At 36.3% G+C, this 13,595-nt stretch overlaps 1 protein-coding gene across 1 annotated transcript in view; it reads right to left on the bottom strand.

Moving 5' to 3' along the window:
- Nucleotides 1-13,595, bottom strand: part of ZCWPW2 (zinc finger CW-type and PWWP domain containing 2) — a 335,386-nt gene that overhangs the window by 115,149 nt on the left and 206,642 nt on the right. Inside the window, exon 5 of the mRNA XM_007505209.3 lies at nucleotides 2,307-2,368. Within this exon, the coding sequence (XP_007505271.2) occupies nucleotides 2,307-2,368 (62 nt within the window). The remainder of the gene's footprint in view (nucleotides 1-2,306; nucleotides 2,369-13,595) is intronic.

The following is a 13,595-nucleotide window of genomic DNA, read 5'->3' as shown; positions in this document are numbered from 1 at the left end:
CATTCTCCAATTGATAAATGGGCAAGGGACATGAATAGGCAATTTTAGATAAAGAAATCAAAACTATTAATAAGCATGTGAAAAAGTGTTATAAATCTCTTATAATCAGAGAAATGCAAAATCAAAACTACTCTGTTACCACCTAGCAGATTGGCTAACACGACAGCAAAGGAAAGTTATAAATGTTGGGGGGGATGTGGCAAAATTGGGACATCAATGCATGGCTGGTGGAATTGTGAATTGAGCCAATTATTCTGGAGCACAATTTGGAACTATTCCCAAATGCCAATAAAAGACTGCCTGCCTTAGATTCAGCCATAGCACTACTGGGTTTGTACCCCAATGAGATCATGAGGAAAAAGACTTGTACAAAAATATTGACAGCTGTGCTCTTTGTGGTGGCCAAAAATTGGAAAATGAGAGGATGCCCTTCAATTGGGGAATGGCTGAACAAATTGTGGTATATGTTGGTGATGGAGTACTATTGGACCCAAAGGAATAATGAACTGGAGGAATTCCATGTGAACTGTAACAACCTCCAGGAATTGATACAGAATGAAAGGAGCAGAACCAGGAGAACATTATACACAGAGACTGATACACTGTGATTACAATCGAATATAATGGACTTTTCTATTAGTAGCAATGCAATGATCCAGATCCAATTCGGAGGGATTTATGGGAAAAAACCACCATCCACATTCAGAGGAAAAACTGTGGGAGTAGAAACACAGAAGAAAAACACCTGCTTGATCACATGGGTTGATGGGGATATGATTGGAGATGTATACTCTAAATGATCACCCTAGTGCAAACATCAATAATATGGAAATAGATTTTGATAAAGAACACATTTAAAAACCAGTGGAATTATGCTTCGGCTATGGGAAGGGGCGGGGAAAGGGTTCGGGAAAGTACGAGTTACTTGTAATCAAGGAAAAATATTCTAAATTGACTAATTAAATAAAATTTTAAAACAAATAAGAAAATAATAACAGTTACAAACAAAATTGTGTAGAACATATAGTCCTAACATCATATTATTCTCTTTCCCCTTCCTCTTCCTCTCATTTGCCCATTTCTTTCCTCTCTCCCTGGGGTCATCATTTCTCTCCGGAATAACACCTTATTGAAAACATTTAGTCAACTACCATATTGAATTTCTTTCCAAAGTAAAAGGGCATCAAGACATCAAGATCATAATTCCCAAGAAAATGTCATAGTCTTTTTGAGGACAAACAACTAAAAGTGTACAAACCTATTTACAAAAGGATTTCTGAGGTTCTCTATATTCTAAATAAAAAGGAATGCTGAACCCCAATACATATATTGTCCTTTTATGTTATTTCTCATGCTTTTGGTTACATTCAATTTACCCAAATCATTCCCCAAGAATTCCACTGCAGAATGTCACTCATGTTCACTTTTTAGCTTTCTATTTCTTGTACCACCAATATACTGGATCAATTTATATATTAAACAATGACATTTAAGTAAGTGCCCTTGTATATTCTTTCAATGGTGTTCTAAAATAAGATTGCTACTTGAAGAGACTGGCAGAGTTCATTCTGCTCAAGACATCATCATGTCTTGTTCATTTTGTTCAAAAACATCATCAGCAACTAGCTTCACATTAATTTTTTATACATGAAATATGCAAACTGCCTTGAAAAATGTTGATAATTTTAAAACATTTTTTAACAGTGAGTAATAAGAAAGTATGTACTTCAGGTCACCTGTTGAGATAACTGATGGTTCATTTTTCACCCTACATGTACTCAAGGAAAAGTAATCTTTAGCTATGTTAGCTGTTAATTTTTTAGTGATATTTTGTATGCATATGATATTATGAATATAATAGCACAACTTGAAAGTATATGCATAGATATATATTAAATCATATTCTAAAAATAATAATAGTTCAATATTTTCATTCTATTTTACTAATTTATTTTATTTTTATTTATATATGTGTTTATACCTTACATGTTTATATCAATATATTATCTATATATTTGTTATTTACATGTTATTTATTTTACTCATTAATTCTGTATTATTTTACTTTTTTGGCAATTTCTAGGACACTGTGCTTCAGAATCCTTCATAGTGGCCTACTATCAGTATTTCATGGTCAAACAGCCCAGAAGTAAGACTTAGAGAAAACATATATCTAAATACCCACATTTAAAAAACCACAAGGCTGACAATGTCCCATTGTACTTTATATTTTGATTACATTAATTCACCTTTTTCTTAAGCCAGTGGAGATTAAGGTTAATTTTACACAGAAAACTAGAACTTACTTTTTTCTTGGCTTTCATGGCAACTTTAGCATTTGCTTCAGGTTTGTCCACTAAAGTCATCCCTATGAAATATTGAGACAAACAAATTTAGAAGTCACTTATTAAATACATGCTGTGTGCGGAATGCTATGCTAGGTACTGTAGGAATTACCAAATTTATATAAGATCTGATTCCTGTCATAATAGAATGTGCTATACAGTTTAGTAGAGGGATAAGATACACACATGTGACACAATTGTTCACAGTGATGAACAGCAGGTATATTAGAAAACAGTGACTGCTGAAGTCTAAAGGGGAAGGTCCTTAAGAGCAGGAGACCCAGAGAAGGCTGCCTAAAAAAGATCTGATTGAAGTTGTGTTTAAAGGATGGGAAGAAATTCCAAAGGCTAAGAAGGAGAGGGTCAATATTCTAGGCATTCAGAACCACCTGAAGAAAGACATGTCAATGAGAAGTACAGTATATATATATATATATATTAGGATATACAGCAGTTCAATTTTATTGTATGGAGGAGAGTTCAGGGAAGTGAGGTGGCACAGTGGATACAATATCAAGCCTGGAGTCAGGAAGACTCTTCTTCATCAGTTTAAATCTGGCCTCAGATACTGCCTGTGTGTGACCCTGGGGAAGTCACTTAACCCCATTTGCATCAGTTTCCTCAACTATAAAATAAGGTGGAGAAGAAAATGAAAAACTACTCCAGTATCTCTGCCAACAAAACTCCAAATGGAGTCACCAAGAGTCATACAAAACTAAAAAGTAACTGAACAATAGTATTAGATAAAACTAGAAAGGAAAGGTGGTGCCAGAGGGTTGATCTTGAATGATAGGAAAGGGGACTTTATTCAGTAGGGAATCAGCATCATGAAAGATCCTAGAACAACATGACATGAGCAAATCTTTTCTGAGAAGAGACTGTTCTGGGGGGCAGCTGGGTGGCTCAGTGGATTGAGAACCAGGCCCAGAGATGGGAGGTCCTGGGTTCAAATATGGCCTCAGACCCTTCCTAGCTGTGTTACCCTGGATAAGTCACTTAACCCCCATTGCCTAGACCTTACCACTCTTCTTCCTTAGAACCAATACCCAGTATCAATTCCAAGATGGAAGGTAAAGGTTAAAAAAAAAAAGAAGAGACAGTTCTGGTAAGAGTGCTTAGGATACACAGGAGCGTACAGGCCAGGAAGACTTGTGAGAAAGTTCTTCCCATATACCAAGCATGAGGTGATGAGGGCCTCAAGTAGTGAAGAAGCAGAGAGTAAGAGATAGAGGTAAAAGATCTGAATACATAATCAGTAGGATTTAGTAAGTGACTATATTTGACATAGAAAGAGGGAAGGAGGGGTCAAAGACAATGCCAAGGACTAAAATAGAGAATACATGAATAGTAGAACCACCGAAGAAATGATAAAATTTAAACTAGCAAATCAGTTCAAACAAGAATCAAATTTATACAGGTTTTCCATATTAATGCCTTAAACAAAATTGTAACTCTAAAATAATCCCCACACTAAAATGGAACCAAAGTTATATCTAATAACATATAATAAATACAGTATGAATATCAAATTATATTTTCAGTTATCAGAGTTCTTTTTCCATTACTGAAGATGAATTTTCTACTTCCAAATGAAATTATTTTATCTACTTCCAAATGAAATCACCAAAAATGGTCAAAAATAATTTTGAAATATATTTATTGAATTGCATAAATGATATTCCCATCTACAGTTTTCAAAATCTCTCTGGAATTGGAATGCAAATTGATTTGTGCTAGGTAACTGTAATATACATAATTTAGACCCCAAATTTGCAACTTTTGTGCTTAAAAGTTGTATTAGTGTCTTCAGAATGAAATGGAAATATTGTTCCTTACCACTATCAGGAATTTCTTTACTTTCCAAAATATGTGGTTAAATCCCGATGGAAATCTTTCAGTTTACACTTATAAGCAAGATCCTTATACAATCATTTCAGGTCCAGGTTCAAACTCAGTTAACACTATCAACTTTCTAAGGGATGAATTTTTCTTTAATGGTAAAGAATTAATTTCCTCCCATCAGAAACCCCTCTTATCTTGAACTTATAGGTTTAAAAATTACTTAATGGGAAATATAGATTAAAATAATGAGAAATTGATTCATAATATATTTCTTTTTTATCTCTATCCAAGTAATTCTATTTATTAAGTGTATAAGAGGAACTATGCAATAATTTAAAATATTCCAAATGAATGGAAAAAGTCATGCTTCATTCCATGCATAAAGGGTGTGGACAGAAATAGACTTGTCAGTCTAACAAGATGAAAGAATCATGCCTTTTTTTCTGGTTTGACTATATCTTACTATATGCAAAGTACTTGAACTTCCCTTTTCATACAACATTTGGTACTTAATGATATCTCCTTGATGGGAGGTTCAAGCACCTTTATCCAGGCAGCTTTAAGCCCCATGACAATACAACAAGAATGATTGAGTCATGGCATTTAGAGACCAGTAAATTATAGTGAGTGTGTAACTGAAGTATGTCTTTGGGCTTATCTTTTAAAGGGGAACAGAAAATAATTCAGGGTTGATAACAGAGACTAGGATGAAGCAGATGACTTCCTGAGGTCCTAATAAGAAGTCTGCTCATCCATACAGACTTCTGAAGGCAACATCTTGATCAGGGGTATTTCAGCCACAGAAAGGCAGGCAGAGAATGGAAGGAGTTCCCCGAATAGGAAGCACCTAGTGGAGACTTCCTGGACCATACTCAAATCTTTTTTTTTTTAATAAGTAACCTTTTATTTTTATTTTATTTTAAACCTTTATGTTCTCTCTTAGAATTAATACTAAATATAGGTTCCAAGACAGAAGACTGGTAAGGATAGGCAATGGGGGTTAAGTGACTTACCCAGGGTTACACAGTTAGGAAATGTTGGAGGTCAAATTTGAACTCAGGATCTCCCATCTCCAGGCCTGGCTCGCTCGTTACTGAGCCATCTTGTTGTTTCCATGAGTAGAATTTTTAAAAATTCAATCAATAAACAGGCATTTAGTAAGTACCTAATATTTGTCAGGCATGTGCTAATTAAGCACATTGTACAAATACAATGAATGAAACAGTTTCGTACAATTCTAATGAGGCAGAAAAATATATATGTGTGTGTGTGTATACATATATGTGTATACACATATGGAAATTAAATATACATCTAGCTCTATCAGGGTTGTTGTAAAGATCAAATGAGATAATAATTGCAAAGCTTTTAGCATAGTGCCTGGCATATAACAAATGTTATAGAAATATTAACTTTATTATTATTATCATTACTATTATTATAAGTGAATTTTTCAGTTTCATTGAATGGAACTTCCCTTTTTGTCATTTCCTTCTGGATTTTTTTAAATGATACTTAGAAATTCTATTGATTTTGCATTCTATTTAAGTTATTGTCCAAATTTTATACCTCTATATGCATATGTATATGCAGAAAAAAAGAGAATAAATATGAAGTAGCTTAAGATGGAAGGTCCTCCTAGTTGGAAAAATCAGGAAAAGTTTCATGTAGATGGTGTTATTTTATTTTATTTTTTTTCATTTTTAACATATTATTTTATTTGGTCATTTTCATACATTGTTCATTGGAAACAGACCATTTTCTTTTCCTCCTCCCAACCCCCTGCCACCCCTTCCCTAGCCGATGGGTGATTCCTCTGGGTATCACATGTGTCCTTGCACTGAACCCATTTCCTTGTTGTTGGTATTTGCATTAGGGTGCTCATTTAGAGTCTCTCCTCGATCATGTCCCCTCATCCTCTGTAGTCAAGCAGTTGCTTTTCCTCTGAGTTTTTACTCCCTCAGTTTGTCCTCTGCTTGAGGATAGTTTTTTTTTTTTCCTCATAGATCTTTGCAGGTTGTTCAGGGACATTGTAAAGCCATTACTGGAGAAGTCCATTACTTTCTCTTGAACCACAATGTGTCAGTCTCTGTGTACAATGTTCTCCTGGTTCTGCTCCTTTCACTCTGCATCACTTCCTGGAGGTTGTTCCAGTCTCCTTGGAATTCCTCCACTTTATTATTCCTTTTAGCACAATAGTATTCCATCACCAACATATACCACAATTTGTTCAGCCATTCTCCAATTGAAGGGCATCCCCTCATTTTCCAATTTTTGGCCACCACAAAGAGCGCAGCTATGAATATTCTTGTACAAGTCTTTTTCTTTATTATCCCTTTGGGGTACAAACCCAGCAGTACTATGGCTGGATCAAAGGGCAGACAGTCTTTTATTGCCCTTTGGGCATAGTTCCAAATTGCCCTCCAGAATGCTTGGATCAATTCACAACTCCACCAGCAATGCATTAATGTACCTACTTTGCCACATCCCCTCCAGCATTCATTACCTTGCCTTTGCTGTCATGTTGAACAATCTGCTAGGTATGAGGTGATACCTCAGAGTTGTTTTCATTTGCATCTCTCTGATTATAAGAGATCTAGAACACTTTTTCATGTGCTTGTTAATACTCTTGATTTATTTAACTGAAAATTGCCTATTCATGTCCCTTGCCCATTTTTCTTTGGCTGAGAATTGCCTGTTCATGTCCCTTGCCCATTTGTCAATTGGAGAATGGCTTGATTTTTTGTACAATTGATTTAGTTCTTTATAAATTTTAGTAATTAAACCCTTGTCAGAGGTTTTTATGAAGATTGTTTCCCAATTTGTTGCTACCCTTCTGATTTTGGTTACATTGGTTTTGTTTGTACAAAACCTTTTTAATTTGATGTAATCCAGATTATTTATTTTGCATTTTGTAATTCTTTCTAATTCTTGCTTGGTTTTGAAGTATTTCCCTTCCCAAAGGTCTGACATGTATACTATTCTGTGTTCGCCTAATTTTCTTATAGTTTCCTTCTTTATGTTCAAGTCATTCATCCATTTTGAATTTATCTTGGTGTAGGGTGTGAGGTGTTGATCTAAGCCTAATCTTTCCCACACTGTCCTCCAATTTTCCCAACAGTTTTTATGAAATAGTGGATTTTTGTCCCAAAAGCTGGGATCTTTGGGTTTGTCATATACTGTCTTGCTGAGGTTGCTTGCCCCCAGTCTATTCCACTGATCCTCCTTTCTGTCTCTTAGCCAGTACCAAATTGTTTTGATGACCGCTGCTTTATAATATAGTCTGAGATCTGGGACTGCAAGACCCCCTTCCTTTGTATTTTTTTCATTAATTCCCTGGATATCCTTGATCTTTTGTTCTTCCAAATGAACTTTGTTATGTTTTTTTCTAAATCAGTAAAAAAAATTTTTGGAAGTTCCATGGGTATGGCACTAAATAGATAGATGAGTTTGGGTAGGATGGTCATTTTTATTATATTGACTCGTCCTACCCATGAGCAGTTAATGTTCTTCCAATTGTTCAAGTCTAGTTTTAGTTGTGTGGAAAGTGTTTTGTAGTTGTGTTCATATAGATCCTGTGTTTGTCTCGGGAGATAGATTCCTAAGTATTTTATTTTGTCTTGGGTAATTTTGAATGGGATTTCTCTTTCTAGTTCTTGCTGCTGAGCTGTGTTGGAATTATATAGAAATGCTGATGACTTATGTGGGTTTATTTTGTATCCTGCAACTTTGCTAAAGATGTTGATTATTTCAATTAGCTTTTTGATTGAGTCTCTAGGATTCTTTAAGTAGACCATCATGTCATCTGCAAAGAGTGATAACTTGGTCTCCTCCTTGCCTATTTTGATGCCTTCAATTTCTTTTTCTTCTCTAATTGCTACTGCTAGTGTTTCTAATACAATGTCAAATAATAGAGGTGACAATGGGCATCCTTGTTTCACTCCTGATCTTAATGGGAATGGATTTAGTTTATCCCCATTGCAGATGATATTAGCTGATGGTTTTAGATATATACTGTTTATTATTTTTAGGAATGACCCTTCTATTCCTATGCTTTCTAGTGTTTTTAGTAGGAATGGGTGTTATATTTTATCAAAGGCTTTTTCTGCATCTATTGAGATAATCATGTGATTCTTGTTGGTTTGCTTGTTGATGTGGTCAATTATGTGGATAGTTTTCCTAATGTTGAACCAGCCCTGCATCCCTGGTATGAATCCTACTTGATCATGGTGGATGACCCTTCTAATCACTTGCTGGAGTCTTTTTGCTAGTATCCTATTTAAGATTTTTGCATCTATATTCATTAGGGAGATTGGCCTATAGTTTTCTTTCTCTGTTTTTGGCCTGCCTGGCTTTGGAATTAGTACCATGCTTGTGTCATGAAAGGAGTTTGGTAGGACTCCCTCTTTGCTTATTATGTCAAATAGTTTGTATAATATTGGGGTTAACTGTTCTCTGAATGTTTGATAGAATTCACTGGTGAATCCATCAGGCCCTGGGGATTTTTTCTTAGGCAGTTCTTTGATGGCTTGATGGATTTCAATTTCTGATATGGGATTATTTAAGAAAACTATTTCTTCTTCTGTTAGTCTAGGCAATTTATATTTTTGTAAATATTCATCCATATCACCTAGGTTGGTATATTTATTGCCATATAGTTGGGCAAAGTAGTTTTTAATGATTGCCTTAATTTCCTCTTCATTTGAGGTGAGATCCCCCTTTTCATCCTTGATGCTATTAATTTGCCTTTCTTCTTTCCTTTTTTTAATTAAATTAACCAGTACTTTGTCTATTTTGTCTGTTTTTTCAAAGTACCAGCTTCTAGTCTTGTTTATTAGCTCAATAGTTCTGTCACTTTCTATTTTATTAATTTCTCCCTTAATTTTTAGGATCTCTAGTATGGTTTTCTTCTGGGGGTTTTTAATTTGTTCATTCTCAAGTTTTTTTATTTGCATTTCCAATTCCTTGGTCTCTGTCCTCCCTAATTTGTTAATATATGCACTCAGGGATATGAATTTTCCTCTAAGTACTGCCTTGGCTGCATCCCATAAGGTTTGAAAGGATGTTTCGCCGTTGTCATTTTGTTCAACGAAATTGTTAATTGTTTCTATGATTTCTTCTCTAACTATCCGATTTTGGAGTATCATGTTATTTAATTTCCAATTAATTTTTGATTTGGGTCTCCATGTACCCTTGCCGATCAATATTTTAATTGCCTTGTGATCTGAAAAGGCTGCAGTTAATATTTCTGCTTTTCTGCATTTAAGTGCCATGTTTCTATGACCTAGTATATGATCTATTTTTGTGAATGTGCCATGTGGTGCTGAAAAGAAGGTGTATTCTTTTTTTTCCCTATTTATTTTTCTCCATATGTCTATTAATTCTAATTTTTCTAAGATTTCATTCACCTCTTTTACCTCTTTCTTATTTATTTTTTGATTTGATTTATCTAAATTTGATAGTGGTTGGTTCAAGTCTCCCACTAATATGGTTTTACTGTCTATTTCCTCCTTCAATTCTCCTAGTTTCTCTATTAAAAATTTGGATGCTATACCATTTGGTGCATACATGTTGATTAGTGATATTTCCTCATTGTCTATACTTCCTTTTAGCAGAATATATTTACCTTCCCTGTCCCTTTTGATCAGGTCTATTTGTACTTTGGCTTTGTCAGATATCATGATTGCAACTCCTGCCTTCTTTCTATCGGTTGAGGCCCAAAAGGTCTTACTCCAACCTTTAATTCTAACCTTGTGAGTGTCAACCCGTCTCATATGTGTTTCTTGAAGACAACATATGGTAGGGTTTTGGGTTCTAATCCAATCTGCTATTTGTCTGCGTTTTATGGGTGAGTTCATCCCATTCACATTCAAAGTTATGATTGTTATTTGTGGATTCGCTGGCATTTTGATGTCTTCCCCTAGTTCTGACCTTTCTTCTTTAGCTCTCTCCTTTTGAACCAGTGATTTACTTTAGGTCAGTCCCCCTAATCCCCTCCCTTGAGATGCTTCCCTTTCTAGCCCCTCCCTTTTTATGCTCCCTTCCCCTCCCCCCTCTCCTTCCCTCCCTTTTTGTACTCCCTCCCTCCTCCCCCTCCTTAATTTTCCTTTCTTTCTTGCCCTAATGGATAAGATAGAATTCAGGATCCCACTGGATCTAGATGTTCTTCCCTCTCAGATTTGATTTCACTGAGAGTAAGGTTTAAGTAATTCCACTTCACGCTCTCTTCCTCTCCTTCTCATATGAGAGTTCTTCCCCTCCCCTTCCCATGTGTATCTTTATATGGGAAAGTTTATTCTATTGATTCCCCCCCTATTTCTTGAAGTTAATCTTAGTATTATCACGGTTCCCCCCTCCCTTTTCCTTTTTTTGCCCCAACTTTCCCCAAATCTTCTTAATTCCCCAATCTTTCCCTATGCATGTTTCTTCTAACTACTCTTATGATGATACAATTTATGAGAGTTACACAAAACATTTTCCCCACATATTAATATATATAATTTGATGTAAATGTAGTCCTTATAGAAGAGAGTTTGACTTAAAGAGAAAGATAAGATTTATCTCCTTTTCCCTTTCTTTCATATTTACCTTTTCATGTTTCTCTTGCTTTCTGTGCTTGGATATCGAACTTTCCACAGAGCTCTGGTCTTTTCTTAGCAAATACTTGGAAATCTTCTATTTTGTTGAATGCCCATACTTTCCCCTGGAAGTATATAGTCAGTTTTGCTTGGTAGTTGATTCTTGGTTGGAGACCCAGCTCTCTTGCCTTTCTAAATATCGTGTTCCATGCTTTGCGGTCTCTTAGTGTATTAGCCGCTAAGTTGTGTGTGATCCTTATGGGAGCCCCCTTATATCTGAAGCTCTTCTTCTTGGCTTCTTGTAGGATTTTCTCCTTTACTTGGAAGCTCTTGAATTTGGCAATTACATTCCTAGGCGTTGTCTTTTGGGGATTTAGTATAGAAGGTGTTCTATGAATCCTTTCTATTTCTATTTTGCCCCCTTGCTCCAGAACGTGGGGGCAATTTTCTTTTATAATCTCCTCTAGAATAATATCCAATTTGTTGTTTACCTCTGGTTTTTCTGGGAGACCGATGATACGGAGATTTTCTCGTCTTCCTCTGTTCTCCAGGTCCGTGACCTTCTCAGTGAGATATTTTATGTTTTCTTCCAATTCATTAATTATTTGGGTTTGCTTTATTGATTCTTGCTGTTTTATCATCTCACTTTCTTCGAGGTGCTTAATTCTGGTCATTAGGGATTGGTTTTGCTTTTCAGCCTTGTCTGCCCTTCTATTGGATGCTTCGAGTTCTTTTTCCAATTGAGCAGTCTTATCTGTCAGACAGCTGATCTCTTTCTCCCATTTTTCTTTCCAGAAGGTTTCCGTCTTTTGGATAAGTTCCAGTTTGAGATCTTCCAGAGCTTGTTGATAGTTTCCATTTTGGGAGGCGTGTTCTGAATTTTTTTGGATTTCCTCCTTATTCTCCTCTTTTCCTTGGGTACTTCCACCATAAAAGTTTTCAATAGTCACTTTTTTCCCTTTCTTCCTGGAGGCTTGATTTTGGGCCATGTGAGCCATCCCTTTGGTGGTTTTATTTCCCTTTACTTTTTGGTCTGGGGTCTGGGTTATAAGAGTGGTTTTTCTGTGAATTTAGGTTGCTTCAGACTAGTTCTTCCCAGCCTCTGAGCCCAGGTATTCAGCTCCACCCAGATAATCAGCGCGCGTTGTTCAGCGCAGCCCGCCCCAAGTCCAGGTCCGCTGGATTCTCCAGTGAAAGCGCCCTGAGACGTTTTTTCCTGGCAGTCCCCAGATCCCAAGGACCCTGGAGTGCCCCCCCAGACAGAGACGCTCCCCACTCACTCGCTGTCCCGGTGAGCGCTCAGGTAGCTCACTCTGGTTTAGTGGGGGAGGTGGGGTGGGGGAAGGGCGGCTCAGTTCACTTTTCTGTGCAAGCTTTTCCTTCTTATTTTAGTGTGGAAATGTTCAAGCCCCACGTACCTTTGCCTCTGTGGGGTACTGGGGAGTCCTTCTGTTCCTCCAAAGGTGATTTTATGCTCCTTTGATGTAGTCTATTTCGTTCGGTGCTGGGGAGAGGAAGCGTGCGGCGTCTAGATTGCAGCCATGATTACCCGGAAGTCCCTTGCCCATTTTTCAATTGGAGAATGGCTTGATTTTTTGAACAACTGGTTTAGTTCTTTAGAGATTTGAGTAATTAGACCTTTGTCAGAGGTTTTGTTATGAAGATTGTTTCCCAATTTGTTGCTTTCCTTCTAATTTTAGTTACATTGGTTTTGTTTGTACAAAAACTTTTTAATTTGATGTAATCCAGATTATTTATTTTGCATTTTGTAATTCTTTCTAATTCTTGCTTGGTTTTGAAGTATTTCCCTTCCCAAAGGTCTGACATGTATACTATTCTGTGTTCGCCTAATTTTCTTATAGTTTCCTTCTTTATGTTCAAGTCATTCATCCATCTTGAATTTATCTTGGTGTAGGGTGTGAGGTGTTGATCTAAGCCTAATCTTTCCCACACTGTCCTCCAATTTTCCCAACAGTTTTTATGAAATAGTGGATTTTTGTCCCAAAAGCTGGGATCTTTGGGTTTGTCATATACTGTCTTGCTGAGGTTGCTTGCCCCCAGTCTATTCCACTGATCCTCCTTTCTGTCTCTTAGCCAGTACCAAATTGTTTTGATGACCACTGCTTTGTAATATAGTTTGAGATCTGGGACTGCAAGGCCACCTTTCTTTGTATTTTTTTTCATTGTTTCCCTGGATATCCTTGATCCTTTATTCTTCCAAATGAACTTTGTTATGGTTTTCTCTAATTAAGTAAAATAGTTTTTTGGTAGTTCAATGGGTATGGCACTAAATGGGTAAATTAATTTGGGTAGGAGTGTCATTTGTATTATGTTAGCTCATCCCACCCATGAGCAATCAATGTTTTTCCAATTGTTTAGATCTAGTTTTAATTGTGTGGAGTGTTTTGTAGTTGTGTTCATATAGTTCCTGTGTTTGTCTTGGCAGATAGATTCCTAATTATTTTATATTGTCTCGGGGGACTTTAAATGGAATTTCTCTTTCTAATTCTTGCTGCTGAACTGGGTTGGAGATATATAGAAATGCTGATGACATGTGGGTTTATTTTGTATCCTGCAACTTTGCTAAAGTTGTTGATTATTTCGACTAGCTTTTGGGTTGATTCTCTAGGACTCTTTAAGTAGACCATCATATCATTTGCAAAGAGTGATAACTTGGTCTCCTCCTTGCCTATTTTGATGCCTTCAATTTCTTTTTCTTCTCTAATTGCTACTGCTAGTGCTTCTAGTACAATGTTGAATAATAGAGGTGATAATGGGAATCCTTGTTTCACTCCTGATCTTATTGGGAAGGCTTCTAGTTTTTTCCCAT

Source organism: Monodelphis domestica, chromosome 5, assembly GCF_027887165.1.
Source record: "Monodelphis domestica isolate mMonDom1 chromosome 5, mMonDom1.pri, whole genome shotgun sequence".
NCBI classification, from domain to species: domain Eukaryota; kingdom Metazoa; phylum Chordata; class Mammalia; order Didelphimorphia; family Didelphidae; genus Monodelphis; species Monodelphis domestica.
The sequence above is the reverse complement of the archived record's forward strand: the minus strand, read 5'-3'. Positions and strand labels throughout refer to the sequence as shown.